Source organism: Paralichthys olivaceus, chromosome 11, assembly GCF_024713975.1.
Source record: "Paralichthys olivaceus isolate ysfri-2021 chromosome 11, ASM2471397v2, whole genome shotgun sequence".
Lineage (NCBI taxonomy): Eukaryota > Metazoa > Chordata > Actinopteri > Pleuronectiformes > Paralichthyidae > Paralichthys > Paralichthys olivaceus.
In genome coordinates, this window is record NC_091103.1 from 14,750,282 (window position 1) to 14,778,281 (window position 28,000).

The following is a 28,000-nucleotide window of genomic DNA, read 5'->3' on the forward strand; positions in this document are numbered from 1 at the left end:
AATGCCTCTGATCACTGGCTGACTCGTAGTGGAGCCTAATTGGAAGAACGTTTTAAGTTAGACATTTTTGGGGGTGGGGGGAGCCATTCATGAACATCCAGAAACAGAGCTTCAGTGTAAAAGCATCGTGAAATAAATGAGCGGTAGTTTGTTAAATCACAAAAAATACAATATTGGTATCAATACCAAAATTCTGTCTCAATGAGTCAGTGGATAGAAATTTAACATTGTTCAATTGTTGGTGGACTTGGAATTTGTATCTTGCGATTAGTTTTTATTGGATAGAATGTTTGGTACAAAATGGAACCTAAATCCGTGAAAGACACCATCACACAACACAGAGCATTCATGGTCCAAGTGCTTTATTACAGTGGACATCTACTGAGAAGATGTGAATTCACAAGTCATCTACAAGAATGCAGTTCACCTTATAATATTTATACTGGAGGAATTTTAAATTAAAAGCACTGAAGCTGCAGAAAAACGAATGAAATCAACTCGAAACGCTGCAACAAAAAAAACATATGAACATTATTGATACGACTGCGATTACAAGGTCTCCTGAGAAACAAACACAATGTTGTCTGATAATCAAACGTCTAAATAAAGCATGTTTATTGAACTCATGTGCATCACACCAGTAACTATCCAGTATGGGTATTTATTACAGTTTGTGCTGCGTTTCTTTCTCCAGGTATTAGTCTCAGCTTCATGACAAACCTGTGGACAAAAGACAAGTTTTATTAGCATACTGATTATCAGAATTCTTTTGTATTATAATCAGGGATTTGGTTTATTTGACCTCTTTGAACTCTGCAAAAGAATAAGTCCACCGGTGACTGTTTTGGTATTTTTATTATTAATTTTAATTTCTTGGAGGATCTTCAAATACTTCATATCACTCAACTCTGTACAACCTAAGTGGAAAGGTTATGCAAGTCAACAAACAATGAAGTACCTTATACAAACATTTGAAGTTATTTAGACTATGTATGTTTTTGTATGTTATGCTGCCATCCTCAGGCGCCACTTCATGTTATCAACATGTTTTTCACTGCACATAACAAAATGTATGTGAACTTAGGAGAAAGCTTCTGCTGCAAAAAGAAGGAATGCTACAACTATTATGGTTTTTCATTTAAAATGATTTGAACAGAATCATGCAAACAACGATCTCCCGCTGCCACAGGAGGTCCAGTTTCAAAGGGTTCAAAATAATACAGTACAAGAAATAAAGGTTATATAAAGCATTCAGAAGACCTTCAAAACTACTGCTCCTCCCATTGGGTGATATAACACATTACAACACGACTCTGGTGGCCTTGATGACAAGAGCTTAGGTTTTGCCTTTTTTATTTGTCAGTATTAAATCAGATATAAAAAGTAAAGTCAACAGCAAGATCAAAACTACAGAGACACTGTGTTGATGTGATATTAAATCAAGGATGAAGCCGATATTGTGTTGAAACATTATGATATAATTACACTTTCTATCAATGAGATGAATTCTTCAGGTATTCCAATAGAAGTAATTCCACACTTCACTCACCATTGGAGAACTTGCACTGTTTGAGCACTTCACTGAAGCCCTCGCACAGTTTGAAGTCACTCTGGTTCTGGGCGCAATCGATGAACTGTTTTAGTTCGTATGAGCAGGCCTGCTGCTCCTGCTGAGGAGGCTGCTGCTGCTGCTGGTACATGTACTGTGGCTGCTGCTGGTACTGTGGCTGCTGCTGGTACTGCGGCTGCTGCTGGTACGGCTCCTGAAAGACACGAGGCAGATGATGCAATTATAAATACATACGGTCCATATGGTATTTAAGACCAAAACATTAATTGAAACAAAGTGACGATTATAACATCTGGTTAACTCCTCGCAATTTTAGTTAACGAATAATATTTTTTCCTCCAAAACAAGTTGCGTCTGTTTGTCTGAACATGCATCTTTTCCTCTGTAACCAAATATCTGTAGATAAAAACACCAACAAATACCAGGCTGTGAAAAGACTATTGCAGGTAAGAACTCAATCACTAATTAAGAAGCACCAACTGCTGATAGAAACTGAAAACAAGATCACTGAGTTATGGTGTGAGGTTACAAATATCATTATTGTTTAATAAAGACATACACAGTGTTACATGTACTTGCATGTTCTGATCTGTTGATTACATCAAATGTGATGTTTGTTTCATCAACACTTTGACTCACACACACACTATCTTTGGGACCTGTGACCTACCTACCGAGCTACAGACACACTAATCTGCCTTGATGGTAATCCAGCACTACGATCACAGTTTATTTACCTGGTATGTAACGTCAGGCTTGGCAGGCTCTGATTGTCCTCCACCGAAGCCTCCACTGAGGGCGTGGCCGATGGTGTGTCCCACTGCAGAGCCCACTGCCACACCCGCGGCTGTAGTTGCCATCTGGGCAAACATACCCGGCTGCCTGGGTGCTGCTGGAGCGCCCACAGCAGAGGGAGGGGCCTGCATCGGAACCGGAGCATGGGAGGGAGGAGGCGCAGCCCTGGCCATGGGTGGTGGTGATGGGGCCCGTCTGCGAAGAGAAAATATATTCAGAGGTTCGGTCCAATTGCAATCAACAACTGGAAACTATATCGTTTACTGACACAATCTTATATAATGTCTTTGAGTTCTCATTTGTTTTTCTTACTCAAATCTCAGGCTCTGTTCAGACCTGGTATTAACATCCACCCTGGGAGATCTGATCAGTGGACAGTGCTAAGTTCAACTGTTCAGACCCGGCACTAAAATGCGTCCTGAGTGTTTCTCCTATCACCACTTGTGATCTAATCATTTACGTTCGCAAAGACAAACAGATGTGTCAGATGTGAATGTTAGTGTGTGAAGACAGAATTATTTCATAATTTAAAAAGTATTTATCATTATCTGGTGGTCAGCATTGATACCCAAAAGCGAAAAAATACTTTGAATGAGTGTGAAACTGTAGCAGGTCAGTGGCGTCATGTGAGCGGATTTGTGGGGATCACAACTCAGGACACAAATTTGGCAGCATTCAGACCTGAACTTAGTGCTGACCACGTGTGACTGGATCTCTCAGGATGGGTGTTAATACCAGGTCACAGCCTCCGGTGCATGCTAACATCATTGTTCGATTAAATGTTGTACTTTTGAAGAGACAAATGATTTAAAATACTTTAAGAGTAACAATAAAAGAAATGATGATGTGATAAAAGTAGAAAACATCATCAGATCAGAGTGAAAACTCCAGCAGCAGTGGCACATGGGGTCAGTTAAGGTCACTGTCATGAGACCTGCTGCTGTTTGTTTGGTATAAATCATGTTAAAGTCGATGGACACGAGGATGTTGAGACATGTGACAGAAAGGTTCGAGGTTCGATGCTCATATCAGAAGGTCCCATACGTTCAGAAACATTTGATTCAACTTAAGATCACATTTAAGATACAAATACCACACGTTTGTTTATTTGTACTTGTTGAAGAAAATCCAAAGTTCTATCTAGAGGTTTGAATTAAGTTGTGGGTTTGTGGGAAACACATTTAGCAAAGAGTAGTTTAATCTCACAACAAACTGTTGAAGCGCGTTTGATGCGACACAACAGAAAAATGGCGAAAACACGTGACCTTCAATTTCTGTACTCTGCTTGAAATTGAACGCAAATTTCCGGACGTGCAGATATAAAACTATCCACGGCTGGGAGTTTGTTGTGTCTCCAGCAGGCTAACATACGCTGCTGCGACGTAGCTAAAACCGCTAGCATGTTTTCTAAACCAGCCGCACGGTCGTTACAACAACTTTAAGCCCACAAATGTGATTCAATTCGGGGTGCTACCTGGCTGGAGGGGCCATCCTGGATGTCCTGCTTCTGCTTCCTCTCGGCATCGTCGTAATTGTCGGTACAAGTGTTGGTTTTCAGGAGAATTCAAACAGACGCGTCTCTCAGGAGCTGTCAGGCTAATCGACCTTTGCGTAGTCGGGAACTTTCCTTGTGTTACATCAGTTGTCTTCCGGGTAACTTCCTCGTATGACGGAACCAATGGAGCCACTAGTTTCATCTTGTTCTCTGGAGTTTTACGGCAGCGTGCACCCCACAGTGTTGCACTACTGCCACCCTCAGGCGTTATTCTAATTTGTTACCTCATTATTTTGAATCCCCATGTCCATTCCACTCACTAAAATAATAATAATAATAAAAAATCATTTTGACCTTTAATCTGTTAAAATCATAATTAACATTGTTTTAAATATACAACGTTAACAGCTGCAGAAGAACTGTTCTTCATGCACAGGTTTGGATCTGGAAGAAAGTGAAAAATTCCTGGATTCACAAAGAAAAAAAAAAAAATGGAATGGTTCATCCTTGGGTTTCATCTAAATTGATTGAGCTGCTTTTGCATAATGCTGCTAACAAACAAATAATCAACCAAACAGAAACAGTCAAAAAACATAACCTGCTTAGCAGAGGTAATAGCAAAATTAATATAAACTTGTGTTTCATAGGTTTAGGTATCCAGAATAAAATAAACCTAAAAATATAAAAGTGCAAAGCCAAGGTGTAAAAGAACATCACATATTATAACGTGAATGTTTTATTCTTTTATAAACAGAACAAAAATATCAGTTCACATACCAGCACATTACAGCAATTACAAGCTCTTTAATAAATGTCAGGTATGTTTATGTGGTATTACTCAAAATTATACCCACATTTAGAACTACAAAATTAAATCCCATGTGGCGATCCAAGACCACATTTTATTTGAAGTATTTAAATAAAGGAAAATGATCACTTATTCCTTAATTTGAACAGTAAAACTAAAAAGATAGATATGTTACTGTTTTTTCCCTTTCTTCTTATCTGGAAATTTACGCCGTTGATGGTGTCCACCTCCCCGCCCCCCTTTCGCGCTTCGCCCTCCCCACGCTGGCATAGGCGGCTCAATTTCCCCCGGTCGTCCTCCTCTGTCGGGTACACTGCCCATCCGTGTCTAGGGAGACCAAAGAAATATTAGAAACCATCATTCCAAGCTGAAAACACCTTCAGGCAGACTCACTGATGATGGTGTATACGTGTTTATAGTTGTACCTTGTACACGGCAGTGCTTCTTCCAGCCTTGATCGGCTCAATGTAGGACTGATCCTCTCTGGCAGCAAGCAGAAGAGACAGAGACACTCGGGAGGAGTGGGTGAGGGACGAAAGAGGAGGCACTGAGGCAAGCGCTTCTCTGCGCTCCTGTAAATAAAGAACTGATTGAACTGGGCTGTCTGATTTTATCATGACTCACAGAAATGCATCGTGTCCTCAGATTTTGACCAATAACAATAAAGAGAACATAACAAGAAGCTGAGAAGTCGTCAGCTGTAACTTTGTGTTGAAATACTGGGAGAAATTCAAACTGCTCCTATACTCAAAGGACACTCAGAGAAAGCATACCTCCACCAAGCCTAACCTTATCTCACCATGTTAGAGAAAAGGAAAAACTATTCTTGGATCCGCCCCTTAATCTGAATTCGCAACAACATGTATTGGGTTCTCCTCTGAACCGTATCACAACCGTCCACGAAGTTTCGTGGTAAATCCATCCAGTAGTTTTAATCCTGCTAACTAACAAACACACAAATGCAGATGAATACGTAACCTCCTTGCTGGAGGTAATTATACAAAGTTTGAAATGAGTTATTAACTTTTTTCTCTATGGACCAGACATTTAACATTCCTACCTTTTGTTTTTCTCCCCATGCAAATGACTCGAGTGTGACCTGAAAGCGTTTGATCATCATCTCCCACCGACACTGATAGTCCTTTGACATGTGTTGGTTGATCTTTTTAACTTGGACCTGAGAGACAGAAGAGAAAATAAGGTTGAGATGCTGATTTGAGGATTAAATATGAAACTGATGAACAGAAAACATACCCACTGCACTGAGCTGAGGTCGGTGTTAAGCAGAGGGTCCATCATGTCTCCACATGGTAGACGAGCGAGCCTGGACTCCACCTGCATAAAAATGCCATCAAATTAAGCTTTTACTAGTGTGATCATGACTTACACAATACTCATTCTCTCTTTCATCAGCCTTACTTCACTCAACACATCCTCAAATTGGGAAGAGGTGTTCATGTTAAGTGCATGCATCACTAATATCCACTCCGCCTGCATCTCAGCCTTCCTCCTTTCTTTTTCAGAATAATCTTCTTCTTCTTCATCTTCGTCTTCATGGCTGTGATCTTCAACTCGCTGCTCTTTTTCAGACTCATCTCCTGTTGTCTTCTCCTCAGGATGTAATTCCTTACGCTTGATCAAGTGAGCTGCTTGCAGTTCTGATACAAGGAATTCTGAAGGATGAAGCAATATTACACCCTTTATTTAAAAGGGATGTAGAGTACATGTATAGATCCATAGGCACTAATATCATCTGTTATTAGCATCAACAAAGAAATCTACAGCGGAAATAACTGGACGCGTCTTATTTTGATCATTTCTCACCAGTGACTTTGTTGAGGACGGTTGGCTCCAGCACCTCTGACGTCAGCACAGTGAGAGGAGAGAACATGTCCGATAGTAAAGTTCTCAGCTCGCCCACCAGAAAGACGTCGCCCATTCCAACTGAGTCTAAAAAAAAAGAATTGCAAAAGCTCACTAATTTATGCACCACAAATATAATTACTTGGACGTTGGGCAGTTGGTATGAAAAAAGCAATCTGAATATGTTCTCTTCATCTTAATTTAATCAACTGACTGATCGATTAATGGTGAAAACAATAATCTGATAATTGATACTTGCAATTCTAATTAAAAACATACAGCAAGAAAAGTATCTGGAAAAAACCCACAATAAATAAAATATAAGAAAAATTCAACAGAAATAAAAGGGTATATAAAATATTAAAACCTTATTAACAACCCAGACTTGTAGACACAGTTGTAACAGATCTCAGGGGAGCTGTCAGCTTGATTCAGAGAAAAGGAGAATATAAAATAATTGATCATTTTAATTACTTTTTAAGGACTTTGATGGTCTTTTTGTGTTCCATCCTCTTAGACGTACTTAATACTAAACACCCTCACTAGATGATGATTTTATTCTCCAGTAAAGCTACCACCTGTTGATCAGTGTGCAGCCCCCCCACTCAGCAGGCAGGGCTCTATTATCAAGTCTGGCTCTGGGTCTCACCCCCAGACCAACCCCTCGGGGCCCCAGGCTTTACTCCACAGCAGTGTCACGTTGCTTTTTTAATATTAAAAGTTTTTAATGTTCTGTTTCGTTTTGAGAAATGTACTTATGTAACTGTCATTTGAAATTAAAAACATGTTGACACTTCTTACGCTTCGTTGGTGCAAGATTATTTATGAGATAATGTTTGAGGGTCCCCAACTGGGACTTTTTGCTCGGGGCCCCAGTGGACTGCAGAATCGCCTCTGCTCACCCCTCAGCTCCGGACAGATCCTCCTCAGCTCCGCGGACAACCAGCTGAGCAGCGGGCACGGGAGCTCGTCACACCCACACCGAGCCAGGCAGCAGCTGCCCGGGTACCTGAGCAGGAAGTAGAGGCGACAGGTGAGAGACAGGTGAGAGACAGGTGAGAGACGCTGCTACAGTCACAGTGATGACGTAACTTACCCCAAAGCTCTGAGGGCGGAAACTGTCCCTCTGCTTCTCTCCATCGTGTCTGTGAGCGACACGTTGACACCCGCAGCTGCAGATCAGCGCCACAGACAACTACTGACAGTTCAGACGTGTTTACTGACTGCACTTCCTCTGTGCTGCTTTTTACAGTGTTTGAGGACGGGACGCACATTGCCACCCGCAGGCCGGAGTGTGCACTGCATGGTGCGGTGAAACATACATAAAAAATGTGAAACCTCTTGAAATCAAGAATAAAAGAGTAATATTATATTAAAAAACTAAAATACTTTGAAAGAAAAATTGAAACCTGAAAATAAAAGTGGGATTTATAAAATAATTTTGGCACAACATTTAACAAAAATGATGAATTAAAAAATAATAACAAAACATATATAGTAAAACATCTGCTACAAGATCATATTATTCATAACATAGATTGCCAGCCATTTACATAATATTAAAATTCAATTCTAAAATAAATCAACAAATACACGAAAAACAACTGTGATATTTTGAATATTTTTTCATGAATGTTACTTTATTTTTAGAACCTGTAAACTGAAGCTCATAGCAAGTGTGTGATATAATCTGTCATTCTACTTCCCTCTGCCCCCCCCTCCCTAAACACCTGGACAAAATTGGCTGACCCTCTCCCCCCTAACCTTTATAAAACTACTTTACAATAACCACTCTACCTTAAGAGTCGTCATTGTTTACAAGATTTTTCTCACATTCCTCAAATGAAACTGTACTTGAGAGGAAACAGTCAGTCCAGTTGTGATGTGTCACATATTTTTGATCCACTAGAAGGCGCTAAAGCTCTGGGATGAGGTATTTTAATAAGATAAAATCAAGTAACACACACATGAAAGGTGGAAACAGAAAGTGCACTCAACTCTTAAGTTTCATGTTGAGGATACCTAACTTGTCTATTATAATAATAATAAGCTATGATGTAACTTCCTGATATCTCCCAGACATACAGTCTCTGTTCACCTCAGGTTAGTCAGCCTGATCAAAGCCAGTGGCCAAACATAAGCTACTCTACTAATGGCTTTTTAATTCCTCCTCTACAGAAACTAGTTTGTTTGCTTTTTGTATCAAAATGTATCAACCTAGGACCAAAGAGCAGCTTTTTTTCCTTTTTCTGTCCAAAAAATAACCTGGGAGAAAAAGCTAATTATAGTTGCAGAGGACTTCACCTTGGCTCTGCCTTCGTCTTCTCCTCATCTTTATTATAATGACTTCACCTAACATTTATATGCCTGAGCCTGGTTTGTCCCACTCAGCACTCTCACGGGTCTTGCTGATGCAGCTCACACACACACATACACACACACACACACCCATACACAGTGTTATATGGAGTGTTGTTGTGAGGCAGCTCTTGATTTAAAACATCGATCAGGCTCTTATGGCTGCTGGTTCTGCTTGGGTATCACACACCTCCTGCCGCAGCTCTCACAGCAGAAAACCTTGAATTTAAGCGACACCATCACACTGGGAAAGCTAAGTGAACTAGTTCTCTGTGTGATCCGGCTCAGTAGATGAAGATGTGTATATAGTAATACGTGGAGAAAGCTGTTCAATTGTATCTTTTGTGTCTTAACAGGGCTGGTCCTCTGATGTCTGCTTCATTAGCTTTGTCTGATTGTGTTGTTGTGGCTGACTCCAAAAGGCCTCCCCTCCTCTGTGTGCACTGTTTGACCACATGTGGACTTCACTGCGGGAGGTATGTGAGACACCTCGTCACGCTTACGGCACAAGCCCCTCCATCAGCGGCCCGTAAACCGGACAGGAACAATGGAGACAATGGCATCGAGGCGTGCTAAGCCCTGACGTACAGTGCTTCTAAGTTTGCTTGGTCCCTGCCGCCATATGTACAGGAGCTTCGGCCTCCCTGACAACAAAAGCCTTGCCGTGCGTCAGATGCTTGGTCTTTTATTCCCCTGACACTGGCCCCTGCTGCATCAAACCTTGTAGGCGCTGACCTTTGACCTCTGGCAAGCGGCCAGACAAAGCAAGCAGAGACTCCCCCTCTTTGTCAGCCATGATCAAGCTCAGTGGACCTGTTGAACACTTGCAGGATGACGGAGAATGAGTAACACAATGACGTCTTGATGTCCTAACTGGATCCACTAAATACAGACCAGCAGGGAGAGAATAATTTAGATCATTTGATTTTTAAATTTTATTAAGATTGTAGAGATTTGTTTTGATTTTGATATTAAAGGGTCTTTTCTCTCTAAATCTATTTTATTTCAATGCTGTGGGGCAATAAACATGCCTTTCCAATAGACCTGTACTTTTAATAGGCTTTTCTTTTGCTAGTTATTTACATTGTATATTTTATTTTCATTTTTTTATTTCCTTGTGGGTTTTTTTTATTATTTGATTTATTTATTACTTTTACTGATTGTATATTTGTAATATTCCATTTTCTGCTGTAAGAAATCTCATTTCCTCATAGTGGAACTAATAAAAGTTTATCATAGGCCATAGTTTACAACAGGTTTTCATTTTATAGTCTGAAATGGCTGAAAATTTACTTGGATCAAATATTTTTTACTTTAATACAATATTAAAGACGGATACATTTATGTATGCAAAAATATAAATAAAGTAATAAGGAGAAGTGAAAAGTAATAAGAGAAAATAAGTATGATATGTGTCTTTAAAATAGATAAATATACTTAAACACAAGAAGTGTAAAGAAAATCAATGATTTCTCTTATCAACAAAAAAATGCCCCCACCCTCAAACAAAACATCACAATGCACTTTAGTTCGAGTGTTGGGGAAGTGGTGAAAAAAATGTATCACTTATAATAACATGAAGAATAACAAGAGGAATCTGTACGATAATATATTTCCATTGTCAAAATGGTAGAAGAAAGAGAAAGACGTGTTACGTATTCACGAATTATACATTTCACAGTTAGAATGGAAATGTGATAGTTTTTGATAACTTTTCCATTATCATATTATAGACACCACAATGCTATCTGACAACCTGTCCTGAAAGCCTTTTCATTACATTTCTACAAACTGCAGCAGATAATGAATCGATGTTTGTGGACAACAACTGATCATGAGAAGTAAAGTAGTTATTGTATCTGATGTCATCACACAGGCGTCCAAGTGGGATTTTCCCTGATGACAGAGTCAAGAGCAGAGGACAGGTGTGTGTGTGTGTGTGTGTGTGTGTGTGTGTGTGTGTGTGTGTGTGTGTTGACAGTGGGGGTGGGAACAGTTGCTCAGGTGACTGCAGCCGGTTACTCCCCCTGGAGACAAACCAGTAAGCAGTCATCTGCTGGTGACATAGGGAGCTGCCTCCTCTCTCTGCATCACTCACGCTCACACTCACAGAGACAGCAGCCACTGCTAGGTGCTATGGATGAACATCTCATCCACACCTGCGTGACTCCATTTCTGCGTCATTTCCTAGTTTCACTTTACTAAAAGACACTTTACGTCATTTATTTTACAAGAAGACTTGAGAGCATATCTTCTGTTATGGATCGACTGGATGAATGGAGCTTCAAGTCCAAGAGCATGGAGCTGGAGGAGGATTTCTACTTCGACTACGGAGCGGAGGAAATAACAGATTATCAGGACCCCAGTGAACTTGTGGTGGCTCTGAAACAAAAGGAGGAAGAGGTTATTTTGGCAGCTCAGCTGGGAAACGCTCTGCTCCTGAAAAACCGAGAGCTGAAAGAACAGAGCGAGAAACTTCATGAGCAGTACGCAGACAAGCTGGAGGTAAGAGCGGACTTTACGCACAAGTGTTTTTTATATCAAACTGAGTTACAGTGAGTTTAATAGAAGCTCCGCAGCTAGTTTGTGGAGTTTAAAACTCTTGGTGAAGCCTAATGTTGATGTTTGAAGTGGGCGGATGAAGAAATGAGGTTTCCTGATTCTAATTGAAGATTGTTCTTGAGCGTGAACTCAGAAACTCAGAAATTACGCATTATGGAGTCAGATTGAAGGTTAACTCTGACAACTCAACTGTGTGTGTGCTAATTAAACATCATTCACTATGTTCTAAAATACAACATGTCAATTATTTTAATCAATATATCAGATATCCATAGGGAACAGCTGCCTGTCACAGACCACAGTGTGAACAGGCAGAGAAGTGGCTCCATGTTACATACAGTACTACTAAAATGTCAATCTTGATCAGTATAGAAGTGTTTCATCTACACTGATACGAAAGTTATAAAAGCACCGGTTATAAAAGCAACTGACACCCTCCTGCTGCTGCTGCTGCAAAAATCACACTTATGTAAGACACCTGCTCCTAATGGGGTAATAAAAAATACAAGGATAGATCAATGTCAGCAGAGATCCACAGATTTAGTGGGATGACCTCACTCTGAACACACCTTGAAATGATAATTCTCTGTATTAAATACACATTGACATAACAACAGACAAAGTTAAAAGCAGCAGATGAAACCATGTGGCCTGTTCCCTGCTGCCCAGCGTCACACACCTGGGAGGTTGGTACAGACTAAATCCTGGTTGTCTCAAGGTGAAGGCTGTCCTCTGCCTCAGATCTTGTGTCCTGAGTCTTATCAGGTGCGATTACGTGTTAAATTACAGTATAAGGTCAAACAGACAAGGTGGGAAAGTGTCAAAGTGCAAAGTGACAGATGTTAAGTCGAGGACTTATCTGATAGGTGGATCTATTATGTGTTCATTGATTTTAAGTGCAATAATCAGAACAATCGATAATCATTGTTTTCTTTATCGATTGTTCTGATTATTCAGCAGATTATCCAGTTTATTGCATAACGTAACATAACGTTGCTCTCTTGACTTATTAACAGTCTAAAACCGCAAAGATATCTTTTTTACCAGCACATGACAGATGGAACTGTATTGCAGATTTGTGTTGTAGAATTATATTTATGATGTAAATTCTCTGTGAGATTTGATTCAGATTACAGATGTCACCGATTTCCCATGATCCTTTCCAGGACTAATTGAGGCTCATTGTTGCAGTTTGTCCTCAGTTCCCCACAAAACAATGAGATGTTGTTGTCACATCCGACAGCCAACAAGATTAATTCACCAGCAGTGTAATTTCAATCCAACACAGTACAAACACATTGAGTGAGCTGTATTTGTTTAGTCATTTTGTTGTCCCTCTGTGATGTTCTCACCATCACCTATGAACACGTTTATCTTTTTTCCACCTGTGCTTAGGAGCTGGAGCAGGGCCGGCATGAGCTGCGGCTGAAGCTGGAAGGCTGCCAGTCCCAGTGGGAGAGCCAGGTTGGGGACCTGGAGAGGGATGTGAGGGAGCTGAGCACCCAGGTGGAGCGGCTCACCCTGGCGCTCAGCGAGGCCGAGAGGGACAAGAGTCGAGCCCAGCTGGAGCACAGCGAGCACACGCAGCGACTCAGGGAGGAGCTCAACACAGTGAGTCCCACACATGGATGGTAGAGTTGAATGTTTGAGTGTGTCAATTCAATCATAATGTGATTCTATCTGCACCACATTTATAAAGAAGTGAGCGTGAAGTACATATCTGGGTGTAAAGAAACATCCATGCGGCAGCAGCTAACTGAGTCTTGGTGAAACAAACACCCTGTGTGAATTTCAAGCTGTTGGCCCTATGAGACAAACTCGATAAGACGGGCTGTCACCCAATCCACGCAGTGAAACGCTGTGTTCTTTACAAACCGCTCTGGTATCAGTCTGACTCAGTCTAATCTGTTCTCGAGCAAGGCCAGACGCTCAGGCTGTTTATACACTCAGAGCCATGCCGAGGGCAAAAAATGCTTACTGCACAAAAAGAGGAGAACGTTCATCTGAGCAGCAGAGAGCGAGGTGGAAAGAAGATGGTCTGTTGTCTGTTATCTGTTCTGTTGGCGACCTGAGACAAATGGTCTGTGCCAGTGTGTAGCAGGATGGAGACGATATGTTAGTGCCACGGTCTGATCTTAGATCCAGGAAAGAGGAGAGGAAGATGCTGCTTCCACTTGACTCAATTCCACTGTGTTTGTCAGTTTTGTTTAAAAGAATCCAAAACATGATCATAGAGCTGAAAGATAAGTTTTCAGTAATTAAGGATCTAGATTCAACTTATAATGCTAAAAATATACTGGTTACAGCATAGTGTACTGGTACCAAATGTGAATATTTGCATTCAAAGACATCATATTTGGCTCTGCAAACTTGTGACAGACAATTTTCTCTATTTATCTTTTACATTTTACTGACCAAACTAACTAAAATGACAGTCCATATAGAGCTAACCTCTGCCACGACGCAGTCTTCAGTTCCCTAAACATGCCTGATTTTGTTTCATTAAGAACCATGACTATTCCCTGGAAAATGTTCCTTTCTCACTATGTTAAAGAAAGTGAAAGAGTATTCCAGGATCAGCTAATTCGTTCAGTTGTCTTTGTGTAATCATACTCACGACCAAAAAAACAGTAAAAAAAAGGACAGGGGTGAAAACATAACCTCCTTGGTCGAGGAAAAAGATAACCAACTACTGATCTTATCATGAAAAAACAACATTTGAGGAAAAATGCCGAAAATTCAGATCCCAGCTTCTACGTTTTCTGTCTTTCTCTGTTTTATCTCATCGGTAAGTGAAAATCTTTTAAGTTTTGAACAGTTTATTCAGCAAACCAAAGATGCCATCTTGAGCTGTAATAAATAAAAAGTACAAAAAGCATTTTTTACTGACCACAAATCACCAAACCATGATCAACTGAATCAAATGTGGGGCTTGATTATAATCATTAACTTCTGCCCTGTATGAGAACATCATAGTCTATGACACCAGATCAACTATATTTAGTAATATAATTAAAGTTAGTGTTTAACTATATGACGTAATGGATTGGAAACAGCTGAATGAATCATTATCAGCAACATTATGTGCTGAGGTCAAATCTTTAGAGAAGACAATGTACACTGGCAGGAGAATCAAACCGGTGACATGTTTTACAACCTCTTATCAGTGAGGCTGGGTGACCGTGAGTGTTTTTCCAGCCTGAGAAACTCGGGGCTGTTTTGCTAAACATTACCGTGGTGACGTGTTGCTTCACACTTGACCAATCACTCAGTGGAGCGGTTCCTCGTGTTGTTTTAAAAATGATCATCAAACCTGAGCTTGCAAAGTTAAAAATGAACTCAAACAACAGAGTGAAACCCTCCCACGAGTCAAGGTCCGCAGTTTGAGGAACTGTGCGGAATTTCCTCCTCAAGAACTTGCGCTGAGGGAAACCGACTCCCCAGACGTCCAGGAAAAGGCCCATTTAGTTAAAAGGGGCTATCTCTGGTTAGGAAGTTCAAGAAGAACAAAATGGGGAGGAAACATTTTTTCACTTGGCTGTCGGGCACCGGTCGTGTGTAACTCTGGAATTGTGAGGGAAAGTAAAGACAGGGCGAGAGGAGGGTCCATGTCTGAAGTGTCTTTTCCAGACGTGGTGGTAAATGTTACTGCTGCCTCTGTTGCTAAGCTGCCGGCTCTGGTGAGTTGTGTTTGTGTTTCTGTGATTATGTGGGAGTGTGTTTGTACAGAAGCTTCCACAGTTATGACTGGAGCATGAGATTTGGTCCTGATTATAATTTTTTACTGTAGATCTGTAGATGATTTCCTCTTCAAACGGTGAATAAATGGTGAAAGATATCAGTTCCCATGAGTCTTCGAATATCTTGATTTGTTCAATCAACAGTCCAAAACCCTGAGCGGTTTAGTTTCCTATCATGAAAGTATCCATGTTTGGGATCAGAGGGCAGTGATGGACCCAGTAAATCTTTTTTACAACATTTTGCTTTACTCCAACAATGAATTACCTCAGCCAAGGAGGCCATGTTCTCTACCCTGTCTGTTTGTTTGTTGCTTGGTTGGTTGGTTTGTTTGTTTGTTTGCAGGATGACACAAAAACAACCAAACCAATGTCCATGACTCTTTGTGGAGGGATGGGGTGTTTGTTTATGGATATAAAACAGATATTTTTGGAGAGATAATAAGATTCCAAGATGCCCATCAGCTTTTGGTGCTGATAAATTTCAGTTGTGGGTAAAAAGCTTTAAATTGTTGACAAATAGACTATTCAAGTTGCTCTTGGTTTGTGTAGTCTCTTTGTAGATTGCAAGTCTACATATAATGAAGCATGAGCTCGTTTTCAAAGAGCTTGGAACTCGATATCGTAATTGTGAGAGTGTAACAGGAGCCTGATGGGAATCTGGAGGAGGAGGCCGACGACCTGAGAGAGAATGAATTCATGGCGTTGACCAGCAATAGCAGAGTAAAGCTCTGACGTGAGGGGGTTAGATTTACTGTGACTCCTCATCCTGGTGCATCTGATGCAGCGGCTGCACAAAGTGACGTCTCACTGACTGTATAAAGAGCAGCTCAGGTGCAGGAGGGTTAAGGTGTTGAAATATATGAGTGTTGAATGATGTCAGGATATTCTCCTGCTGATCACTTTACAAATGTTTTAATTTCTGCCACTGGAAACATCTGAGAACACTTTTTAATGAAGCAATGAGGAGTTTCTCATGTTTCTGATGCATCAGTTTGTCGATTGATCACATGACTCAGTTTTGAGAAGTGAATTTCCAGATAATCTCTAAAAAGATAAAACATGAAGTCTGATTCCCCCGAGCCAGATGGTTATGAAATAATTTACACAGAAGGAAAGAAAAATTAGATTAAGATGTTGTGTAAGAACAGCTTTCACAGCTCAGCATTATCAGTGTATTAGAAATCTGTATATAAACATCTACTAAGAGGAGCTGGAGCTGAGGGAGAATGATGAGATAAGATAAACTGCGCATTCTGATGAAACTGGGTTTGTGGGAAGAATTCATTTTATATTTTATTGACTCAAATGAAGAATTAAGGTAATCTCAGGACATCAGAGTTAAGTTGAATATAGCCCTCAGTGACTGACAGTTTCAGTTATCATGATTCCATTTGATGAGTAACAGTCAGTACTGAACCTGAATCAGTTCTTCAGTAAAACAATAATTGTGGTTTGACTTTGAACAGTGATAGTAGAGTCAGAAAAGAATCCAGTTTATAAGGAAATCCTCCTTCCTGAAGGTTTTAATGTTCAGTCTTTATTTAAATGACTTTAGAGGGATGTTGATTGAACTTCAGCTTGTGGAGCTGAAAGGATTCTCATTGACAGAAACATATTAAGAACTATTTAAATGATCAATGTATCATGAAGGGACATTTCCAAGCAGAAATATCAAACATTTGCTGGTTCCAGTTTCTCAAAACCTCTTTGCAGTTGCACTTTTTGTCAAAAAGTTGGCACTGTGGGCCCTGAGAAATCATCATTAAAGAGATCATTAAACTATTTACTGTCATCTTTCACCCCAAAAGCATAAAATTGTCACATTTGAGAAACTAAAACCAGCAAATATTTGGTTCCATCACTTTTCTGTTGATCAGCTAAACAATGAATCAACTAATTGTTGAAGCTCTTTCCTTTTTTGAACACAGTTAGATTAATTGATTAATTAAAAGTATCAGCAGATTAGTTGCTAGTGAAAATAATCCGCACTTTCAGTTTAAATAATATTTTCTCCTATCTCCCTTTCTTTTTATCAATAAAGTTAGACTAGGCATTAACTAAATATTTAGTGATCTTGTCATTGTTTTTCACTTTTCCTCTCCAGTTTTCTGCCCAGCGATACATGATTACCTTCCCAGAACAGGATCACAGTTTGTTATTGGACAACTGTCTCAAATCCCTCACTGCTGATTTCCGTTATTGTAAAAGGAGACGCCTAAATTGAGGCGAGCCCCTGTGACCTCTGCTCCCCCTGGCAGCATCATCAAGCTCATAAACAGAAAGGAAAAAACAGTATACATGGCAGAGAGATATAAATCTTTCATTTGCTCTTTTGATGCTGCCGCCGGTGCCCCATCGTCCCAGGGGAAAGCCGTCTTTTCTGTATCCTCCCCGAGGGCCTCGGCTGTGGCTGGGGTGGTCAGCTGTTGTTGGATAGCTCTGTGTTTGGACTGTGTGAGGGCCTGAGGCTCGGGGGCCATGCGAGGGGGATCATCATCTTTGTGTCTCTACCAAATGGAGCGTCCTCCTTCCACTTCTGTTTTGGGTGATTCTCAGTGGGTCGCTGCCTCTATTGTGGACCCTTGTTGGCGGGACGAGGCAGCAGTAATGACGACTCACGGACACAAACGTTCATCTTTAAGCCGCCCCCCCCCCCCCCCCCCCCCATAGTGTGTCTGCATGCTATGTTTTGTTATTGTCCATCAGTGCATGCTTTACTCTCAGACGCACACACACACTTCCCACTAATTTTAGCCCTCACGCCTGCCTCACTTCCTCTGCACACTCCTGCAAACACATACACACAAGCTGTCCCCTCCACTTTACCCCCCTAATGTCCAAGTTTACCCTCCACCACATTGTTGTCTAATGTAGCATGATGATGTCACCGGCAAGTCCAAGATGCAGCTCCATCTGCCTCAGAGGACGCTCTTTCATCTTGCATTATGTGGCCGTGATGGGACCTGACAGGGGCCCACAGGACTGCTGAGTAAGGGGAACAGAGGGTCCGAGACCGGGACGGGGGTAGGGAAGGGGTTGGTGTGAGGGCGACGGGTTGTTCACTGAACAGCGGTGCTCCAGTGATCCCTGAGTTTTTATGATATGAAATCATGTTGTGCTTCAGAGAGAAGTGATGTGAAATTGGACTGGAATTTGTATTCAGATTCTGTCTCAAGGAAATAGGTACGTTTAAGAAACAAGGATAAGGACAAATATAAAAATGATCTACATTCTTTATATCTACATTTGTGAACATGCTCATTATTACATGCCTGCTGCTACCTGTTGATGTGTTGAACCATGTCAAACCATTTTCTGTGTCGTGCTGTCGTCGCTCAGCTTAAAACATGGACCCCCTTGTAAAGACAATAACCCATGTCACGATTACTGGTCAAAAGGCAATATGACGTTAATGTGTGGTTATGAGTTCTGAGTAGGTTTTTCTTTACCTGAAGGAATTTGATGTCTGAAGTGACGAAAATATCCAGTAAAAGCAAAACATATTTTTCTTCTTTCAAACCTTTAATCTGCTTTTTATGTCCACCCAGATTTTTATCTTATTGGGATGTAGCTTTGGAACCACAGAAACACACAGTAGCCACTTTCAGTCATGTTTCATTTTCTTTCTGTTACAGGGCCGACAGAAAAAACAATACTAATCCCAACCTTTAGGGCAGATACCATGTTATATTTCTTCTCACGGGGTCTATATCACAGGTCTGTATCTCAGAGAGACCTCCTGCTGCACATATATGGTTATTTTTACATGTAAGATTAGGCTCTCAATTCTCTTAAAGCTCATGCCTCAGGTCAGCTTTGTTTTTGAGTTTTAAATTGAGTCATGCACATGTATGATCCCACTTTTCTTGCTCTTTGACTTCTGGCCTATATCTTTCAGTAATCTTTTCCTCATGTCAGAATCTGCACAAAGAGGGTTGACCTGCACATTGAAAAGCTACATTTCAGTTTTCTTGTACCCTATTGGTGCATTTTGTGTGTCTGATGTGCATTTGTGTGGGTGTTTAGGCAATGGAGGTGGAGCGGGCCGTGTCCAGCGAGCTGCAGGTTCTAAAACAGGAGCTTCAGCAGAAAGGAAGCCACAACAGGCCACAGGATGAGGAGCTGATCAGTGCCATGAGGGAGCAGGTAAATACTGCACACGAGTATACATGCACCAATGAACCCAAAGCTAAAGCCTAAACAACAACACCAAAAAAACCCCACAAAACCCCAAAACTTTCCAGTGACCAGACTGGAAAGCATTCTTGTCTGTAATGCTGATTTTATTTCCAGACACTGGTTCATCTGCCCTTAGCTTCAGTTTAATGTCATTAACAGAAGAAAATCCTTGACTGACGGTTTTTGAGATCGAGTTTTATGTAACATCTTTCCCAATACATAAAGAACATGATGCAACAAGTGTCTAGATCTGAAAGTGACACAAAAAATAGCAGGCATCAGAAGTCATCCACGCACATAAAGCACACGTCAAGAAATGGAATAAGACAAAACGTTAAACAAAACAGTACAAAGACTAGAATGGCATATAATCATCCTGCATCAAATTATTCACATTCATACCAGTCCTCTAAATATGCCTGATTTCATGCATTAATTATTCCCTGGGAGAGCGCCCTGTCTCGCAGTTGTAAAGAAAGTGAGTAAACAATGCACTGCACCAAAATCTGATGGGTTCTTACTCTGCCCATGTCCTTACTTTCCACCAAATTTCTTGGAAATCTGTTCTGTTTTTTAGTGTAAACCTGCTGAAACAAACAAAAAAACTGACATACAAACAGACAGGGGTCAAAACATAACCTCCTTGGCGATAGTATAAATGCAGCACAAATACAACAGCAGCAGTCTTTTCTAGGTCTGGTCACTCTGATGAATGCAGGGCATTAGATTGTCCTGTCTCTGACTCTTTGCATCTGTGGACACATTCTTTTGAACACGTATCTTAGAGTAGAAACGTCATACTTGCAAATCAGGTTCTGTCGTTGGAGTCGACCATCAGATTTGACTCTGGGGCATGTTTCTGTATTTGCATATTAACAAAGGAACACAGATTTCCTACACGTTGCATAAACACTTAAATCTTCATATCCAGATATGTGATAAAGCCAGCCGCTTGATTAGGTTTTGGTGTAACTTGCTGCATAAATGTGACTATTAATGAATGATTACTACAACTCTACTTTAATTATGCAAATTAATTTGTCATGTAAATAGTAGTGGGACATAAGACAAAACATATCTTTCTAATGATTAGATCCATTATTAAATTTACACACATACTCTTTCACACTATACTTGTGTTGTTTGGTTTTCTGCTTTTTGGAAACAAGTAATCACAAGTGTCTGCTGCATTTTTTACTCTTCCAGGAAATATATTTAGTTTTTTCAGGCAGAATCAAGTCAAAGAAAAACTCCCTAATATTTTCTCAATACTCTCAGATATTTGTGAATTGACGTGGTGGGATTTAAGGGATCAGCTGGAGGTGGTTGGGAGTCAGAGAGTTTTTTTCTTCATATTTAACGTCTGCCTTCGTGTGTATTTTTTTAGGTGTTGCGTCTCACCCAGAAGGAGCAGGTGCTGGAGGAGCGTTTGAAGAGTGTGTGTCAAGAAAACACTGAGCTGAGGACCAGTTTAGCCTCTTTACACACACGTCTGGCTCTGCACGACCAACTCAACCAGCAGCACAGCCAGCAGGTGCACACCTTCTACATTTATACAAACTGAAAACACAGACCACAAGCTTCACTCTTTCAGACAACACAGAGTAGCTCAGTGCTGTCGGTGTATGAATGAAAGAGCCTCAATAACAAAGGGGATTTTCTGCTCCCTGCCTGGCGGCCCTGGTTTCGGTGGGATTGTGTAAAACATTGCTAAACAATCACCTCATCCCCGTCATTGTAACTTTCACCCACAGCTCTGGATTCCACTCGTTTTCGTTCGTTGAGTTTCACGTCAGGGCTCGGGGCTGGAATCTGGCACGTCAGGATTTCTCTCGCACTGACCATTAGTAAAGTTTTTAAACGGCGTCTCAGGGCAGCGAGCTATTTAAAAAGTACACTTGGCCTAGAGTAAATTAAATTAGTGTTACCATATCTATCTTCCGTTGTCAGTTATCTATTTAAAAATCTATGAGGATTCATTATGTCATCTTAATGTCTGTCATCTGTTGTAAAACCTCAGAATCGCTCCTGTTCCTGTGTGTTCTGTATCTACACATGTTCCTTTGTGTGTTCATGCCTGTGCTCTGTGTTTCCAGCTCGCAGAGGCGTGGCAGGAGGTGGAGGTGGCCCGGGGTCGCTCCCAGCAGCTGCAGGCCCAGGTGGACGAGCTTCAAGAGGAGGTTTCCCTCCAGGAAGCCAGGAGCCACGGAGACGCCTCCCTGCTGTCCGAGCTGGAGAGCAGCCTGGAGACTGCAGGGCTGGGAGTCAGCAAAGAGGAGGTACTGAAACAGAAGCACTCGAGTGGATAAGTGTTGAAGGTTGTTTAAAACGTGGTGTCAGAAGAGAATTAAATTTGGCGTAAATCGGACTCTTGTCAGTGGGATTTAAGAAAGATAAAAAAGATGACTTAGATGTATGTTCCTTTCCTTATTGGATAAAGAACAAATGATATAAAATTGCCAAAACCAACAATGAAGGGATCTCACAAAAAATATTGTCAACTGTTGTCAACAAAACTTTCATATGACCTACATTACATTAGCTTTGCTACATAAACTATTTAACTGCCATTATGTTGTATTTATTCACTGTTGTTTGACTCCAAAGCTAACTTTTTATATCCTCTGTGCACATAGGTAAAGAACTGTGTTTATTATAAATGAAGTCTGTGCAGTTGTGTGGATCTGAGTGATCACTCAGTTACACAGTTGAACAGCGGAAATTAGTCCCCAACACAATCTCTATTTACTCATTGTTTGAGTAAAGTTTGGCAAAAAGTTAGAGGTGTTACTGAATACTGAATAATTCAGGATAACAACATGAAAAACAAAGTGATGATTGATATCTGGTTTGTCAATACATTCCACGACTTTTTAATTTGATCTACATCAGACATCTGTTCAAACAGTTTCAGTCAATGCTGCAGATAAATTGTGCAAAATGAAGTCTCTGCCCAGAGGTCGGAAACACTGAGATTATCTGAACAATACAACAAAGTCTGACTTAACTACAAGGCAAAGGCTGAAAATTCAACTGTGTTTCTCCCTTTATACACAGTCTATGGTTTCTCCACACTGTGGTTGGCAAGTGTTAGTTTTGGACTTGATCTATTGTTCTCCTGCCCACAATGAATCATGTATGTTCTCAGGGGAAATCATTTTCCTGTGATGACTGGAAACACACATTATATACTTTATACATTTATGTGTTTCAGCTGAAAGAAAAAGTGAGATCACATGTTAATGACACCAGAGAAACATCATCTATGAGCTGAATTCCATGTAGGATAATAGTTTGAATTGTATGAATGTATGAAAGCAAAAGCAAAGTAGCTGAGTCTGCAGACACGAACCATCTGACAGAACATCTTGTGCAAGCTCTCTGTGACAGTGTGACTTTGAAGTTATAACACACTCTGCAAAAAGAGGTTGTGAAAGTCCTGGTGTGCAAAGCGAAGACGCCACAAAAGAAACATCTGATGAGGCAGTGGTGCAGAAGATGCACTTATTATACATGCCTGCGACAGGACAGAAAAATGACTTAACAGTGAAGCAAAGACTTCTAGTTTTCACTCTCTGGGCGTCTGCCATTATTGTTTTGTTCCAGCAGGAAAATGTGATGTATAACTCGACCTGTGAGTCATTTCCTGTTTGTCACGGCCGCATCGCTGGAGAGTTTCTTCCTTTAACGGCACATGTGTCTGTGACCTTATCATAAAGTATTACGAGATTATCTCTTCTATCAAAACAAATCTATCATGAGATCAGTACCACTGTGATACATTTGACTCAAGGAAATTAAATGAAGTGATGAGATCATGTGAAGAGAATATAGTATATAATATGCTGAAGGATAAAGAGGGAAAGAAAGACCTCGTTTTGACCCAGTTTTATTTGTCAGGGATCATCTGAAACATTAGTTCTCTTATATATCAAGTAAACAGTATCAGCCTCTGAGCTATAGTTCACCAAACACCTCAAACTACCATGTTATGGCTACAACTATTTTGTATACATCAGACTTTTTACTTTGTCTCCCTACATTTGAACACAAATATCTATACTTTCTATTCCCTCCTTTTTTAAAACAGGCTCGTTATTTTCATTTTAACGCATTTTAGGAGAATTATCTGTTGTGTATATAATAAATTACATACTTTTTTAAATGTTATTTGAAGTAAGTTAAATAGTTTTGGAACTATATAATTGCAACACAAGTCTCAGTTTGCTTTGCACAGATACATCGAGTAGTAATATACTTTAAGTGTGTTTCAGAGCATGTAATTTTATACTTCATCCGTTTTTAGTATCTGTACTTTTGTTTGAGTAAAGTAAATGTTTGTACTTATACCACCTTTGCCTTTTAGTCATAATTAATATAAATCAATATGCCTGTCCCCCTTTTCTACTTAGATAACACAAGAAATAGGGTCCATCCTTCAGTTACTGCTCCCACTGACCCAGGATCCGAGCAGCTCAGCAGGATCAGATTTCCTGGATCAACAGGAGGATCTGCAGGCCGTGCTGCTCCGGCTGAAGGGAGTGGCCCAAACCCTGGTGCAGCGATCCAGCCCTCAGGTGGGTGAGAGACACGAAATGAGCAAGTGGGGAGGGTTGACCTTATTGTTTGAAACAAGAGGCGGATGTGAGTTTTTGAGCCATTTGTCATTGCACTTCATAAATGTTTAAGTGTAAAACCCCCTGCTCTAAAGTCCTAATGCATAGTGCTCTCATACTCTTACATAGTCTTATTAATGGGATCCAGATCTGTAAAGCAGCCTCCTCACATCACACAGCCATACATTTATTCAGTTACCCTATCTGCCCCCCAGTGGCTGTCAATGGTCCTATAGTGTCTTCACTGTGAACCATGCTGAGTTACAGTGCAACTTTGTTTATCCACAGAATGCCATTGAATTGTTGCCATTGTCAGCTTTGCTAAACCTGACAATGGCAGATTGTCGTGACCGAGCGTGTACAGCTGTCCAGTTGTGTCTCATAGCGTATATAGACCAGTCAGACCAGTAACACACATGCATCTGTAACTAAATATCCCTGCCCAGCCACTTCCTCCCTTGGGGCAACATGCAAATAGGCCACAGAAACTTGCTTTTGGTGTAATGCACAACTGACACACGATCTTTTTGGTAATGTCTCCGTTTCAGGAGCTGAATCTGGCTTTTGTCGACAGGACGGCTGATCAGTGTGGGAATAGGAGTGAGGCACAGGAGCTGAGGGATCAGGTAACCCAGTGTTGAACAAACACTTCTGTCAGGGAGGAGCAGCACCTGTGGCTGCTCCATTATTTTAGGATTTGGCTCTGCCGGTACTGACCTTGTTACTGTCACTGTAATCCATCTTATTGCCATGTGTAGATACAGATATGGGAGCCTTTTTTGACACAAGGTTACATTGTCTGCTGCAACATTTAATTCACATAAATGAAATAATATACTGCATCACTTGTAGAGGTCTGTAAGGTTTAGAAGAAGTTAGTTATCATAAGTGTGTGGCTGAGCCAAGTTCACGAATTACATCAAAGTGTCTTTAGTTTTTATTTTATTATGAATTGTAAATTGCAACACAAGTCATGTTGCTTTAGTGCAGCAATCATTTAGCATTGCTTTGAGTGCAACATCAATGTCATCTGTATTGTGCTTTAGGCAAAGAGTGTTTTGAACAGTGGTGTAATCACTGCCCATGTGATCCTTCTCCTGCAGAATGTCGAGCTGCAGCAGGAAAACACTGAGCTGAAACAGAAGCTGCTGAATGTCCAGGAACAAGGTGAAGTTGTTGGACAGGCCATCAGAGACCGAGATGAAGCCATAGCCAAGTGAGAAACTCATTATTTCTGATACCATCACTGTCATTTATAATTTCAAATATATCTCACATTCCATCATAAATCGAATCAGTCAGATATATGCAAATTAGTGTGTATGTATATAAAAATATACTGTATATAAAGAGGTTTCTTTAATTTCTTCATAGGAAAATCCTGATGGAGGGGGAGTTGGTGCGAAGTAAAAACGACATGATGTCTCTGAACAACCAGTTATTAGAAGCCATCCAACGTAAACTGGAACTGTCGCAGGAGCTGGAGGCCTGGCAGGTGGGCTACATGTTTCTCTGTTAATGCTTTTTTCCATTCTCATCCAGTCTACATTATCCTACAGCTCCCTTTATGCTGTCGTTTTATCACTCCATCTCACTGTCCTACTTTATGAAACATTTGATCGATATATGTGATTTACAATTTTAAATTGTAAAACCACTGAGGTCTGCTGTGTGCACTGCTAGTGATGACAGACACGAGAGGGATGGATCTCATTGTGAGTGTCATCAGTAGAAGGTCAGGGACATACGCAGCCATATTCCTCTCAATCTCTTGTTAGTCTCAAAGGTTATGAATGGTACGTGTCTCTGTCCATTAGATCCTTCTGCTGATGGGGCACTGTACCAAGCCAAGCTATCGAATGGAGGGTCTGACCTCACCTATGAATGTTATCAAAAAGAAAAGCCAAAATCTATGGATGCAGTATAGGTCATAAATCCTGCCTGCTGCATATGAGTTGTTGGCCCTCAGACCTCCTGCTCATCCCTTCTTTACCTCCACCTCTCCACAGGATGACATCCAGATCATCATCAACCAGCAGCTGAGGAACCAGCAGCAGTCGGAGCAGCCTCAGAAGAAACCAGCCTCCAACAGCATGTCATTCTTCCGGAGGCCCAGCAGGGTGGCCTCCACCTGGACCGGCCAACCCACTTCCTCCTTATCCTCAACCTGGAGTTCAGACATTAATCAGGACAAACCCCAATCCCCCTGGAGGGACTGGTTAAGACGTGGGAAAGGAGCGCAGTATGGCAAATAATGGACGCTGAGTATGAGGGGACAGAGGGACGTCACAGCTGAACTGATTATGTTTGGTGCTAAAGAGCCATAAAACACTATTGATTCAGTGATGAACAACAGAGCCACACTGGACTTGTCAAACAGACACTGACTGAAAGACATTTTACTGATAGGCTGAGCCTTCATAAAACCTAAAATGAGACAACCTGCAGCACTGTCATGTTCACAGAATCACGCTCCAAGGTTTGCTTGAGATTGTAAATATTGTGCCTTATTTTGTATTAATGTGAATGTCTTTCTGTCTGAGACTTTATATGATATACTGTGCATAATACTGTAGATATAGACAGTTAGAAAGTATTTGGATTATTTAATGTAACAGAACAAAGAAAAAAAGAATTAATGTCAGGAAATAAATGATAAAGATTTCATTTGTTAAAAAAAGTTAAGATGTTAGTATAAAAATGTTGATTGTTTAAAAAACATTGTATTATGTCTACTGAGAACGCTGTTTTTCTATAATTTTGTTTCTTTTTTGTTTTCATGTGTGTATGTAGCAGACGCATGTACTGTATGTGTGTGTTCTGTGACTCAGTGTTCACTATTGAAGCTGCTTAATTCAAACTGTGTTGTTTCCTAAGTTGTGGAATGATTTGCCAGAAAATTTCATAAAGAACAAATATTCCTGTCAGATATTTGGGTCCCGGAGTCTTTGTGTTCAGAATAATAGCATAAACTGACAACGGATGAATTAGACAAGTAACAAGAAGCGTCTACAGCAAATTATAGCTGACAATGCACAAACTCCATTTTGGAAAACAAAATGCATTTCAAGATACTTTGACCAATCTCCCCTGTGTTTTACAATGTGTCTTTCTGGAGCCGTCTGATTTCTTTCTCAATTTGTTCAACAGCCTCATTCATTTGTTGTTTGATTGTGACTTCACATTTTATCTAATGCTCATACTAGGATAGGAAATGCGTATAAATATGTGGAAAGTGAGTTCGGTTGCAGTATGGAAAAAAAGTTGCATGATAGACAGCCAAGCAATGACATCATCATATTGCACACGTCACTGACAACAGTAACTTAGTCAAAGCAAAACATAAAATGTTTAAAAGGAGAAAACCATATTGTCCAATTACAAAACAATTTTGCAAACAAATTAATTTGTACTCTAAGTCATAATACATATTCCATTTAAAAATTAGAGTATTATTCCAGCTTTGAATAAAACCTTTTCTTTTATTGATGTGATACACACTCTGGCCACTTCATCAGACAGCTGAAATAATGGTGGGCTGCTGCCCTCTGCTGTCCAAGCTTGTGGTGTGGCAGGTTTGCTTCATAGTAGTTGACATAATTTGATGAACCTAATCAATAGTGACTCCATAGATTCAATGTCATATATCCTGTTATTGGAGACAATGCAAAAAAAAAGGCTTTTAATTAGCAAAAACAACACACAGTTCTTTTTGTCAGTGATTGATTGATTGTGCAGTGTATGAAATGCTCATCACATAGTTGGAGTGCATATCAGTCAAAATTGAAAACTGCAACTTGAAATATTAAAATTTCTGTTATTCCATTTTGGGATTTTTGCTATAGAATTTACTAGAAGGAATAATTAAGCAATTACTGCCGTTTCATTTTCTGTCAATCTATTGATGAGCTATTTAAACTAGAGATAACAGGTTGGTTTGTGGCTGTCAACAACACATGGCCTGAGAGGTTAATCCATGATGCATTTTAAACTAAAAAGGTCAAAGTTCTCCCA

General features: G+C 40.4%; 3 protein-coding genes across 4 annotated transcripts; 1 reads left to right on the forward strand and 2 right to left on the reverse strand.

Annotated features, from left to right (window-relative positions):
- Positions 1–345: 345 nt before the first annotated feature.
- On the reverse strand, positions 346–4,051 carry chchd2 (coiled-coil-helix-coiled-coil-helix domain containing 2). The gene is made up of 4 exons (XM_020087959.2): positions 3,840–4,051; positions 2,308–2,560; positions 1,550–1,763; positions 346–720 (listed from the first exon to the last, which is right to left on the reverse strand). The coding sequence occupies exons 1-4, from the start codon at positions 3,887–3,889 to the stop codon at positions 710–712; spliced, it is 528 nt and encodes a 175-aa protein (XP_019943518.1). The 5' UTR covers positions 3,890–4,051; the 3' UTR covers positions 346–709.
- A 532-nt stretch (positions 4,052–4,583) lies between these two features.
- On the reverse strand, positions 4,584–7,786 carry LOC109630127 (protein FAM98B). Its single transcript, XM_020088145.2, has 8 exons — positions 7,628–7,786; positions 7,434–7,540; positions 6,493–6,618; positions 6,088–6,341; positions 5,923–6,003; positions 5,729–5,845; positions 5,094–5,240; positions 4,584–4,995 (listed from the first exon to the last, which is right to left on the reverse strand). The coding sequence occupies exons 1-8, from the start codon at positions 7,669–7,671 to the stop codon at positions 4,840–4,842; spliced, it is 1,032 nt and encodes a 343-aa protein (XP_019943704.1). The 5' UTR covers positions 7,672–7,786; the 3' UTR covers positions 4,584–4,839.
- A 3,010-nt stretch (positions 7,787–10,796) lies between these two features.
- LOC109630100 (BICD family-like cargo adapter 1) lies at positions 10,797–26,915 on the forward strand. Of its 2 annotated transcripts, XM_020088112.2 has the most exons (10): positions 10,797–11,394; positions 12,847–13,062; positions 19,218–19,337; positions 20,758–20,904; positions 21,467–21,649; positions 23,783–23,947; positions 24,535–24,612; positions 25,090–25,202; positions 25,361–25,481; positions 25,996–26,915. In XM_020088112.2, the coding sequence occupies exons 1-10, from the start codon at positions 11,149–11,151 to the stop codon at positions 26,239–26,241; spliced, it is 1,635 nt and encodes a 544-aa protein (XP_019943671.1). In that variant the 5' UTR covers positions 10,797–11,148; the 3' UTR covers positions 26,242–26,915. The 2 variants fall into 2 exon arrangements, with proteins under 2 accessions (XP_019943671.1, XP_069390709.1); XM_069534608.1 differs by lacking the exon at positions 23,783–23,947 and having other exon boundaries at positions 10,950–11,394.
- The last annotated feature ends 1,085 nt before the right edge of the window (positions 26,916–28,000 follow it).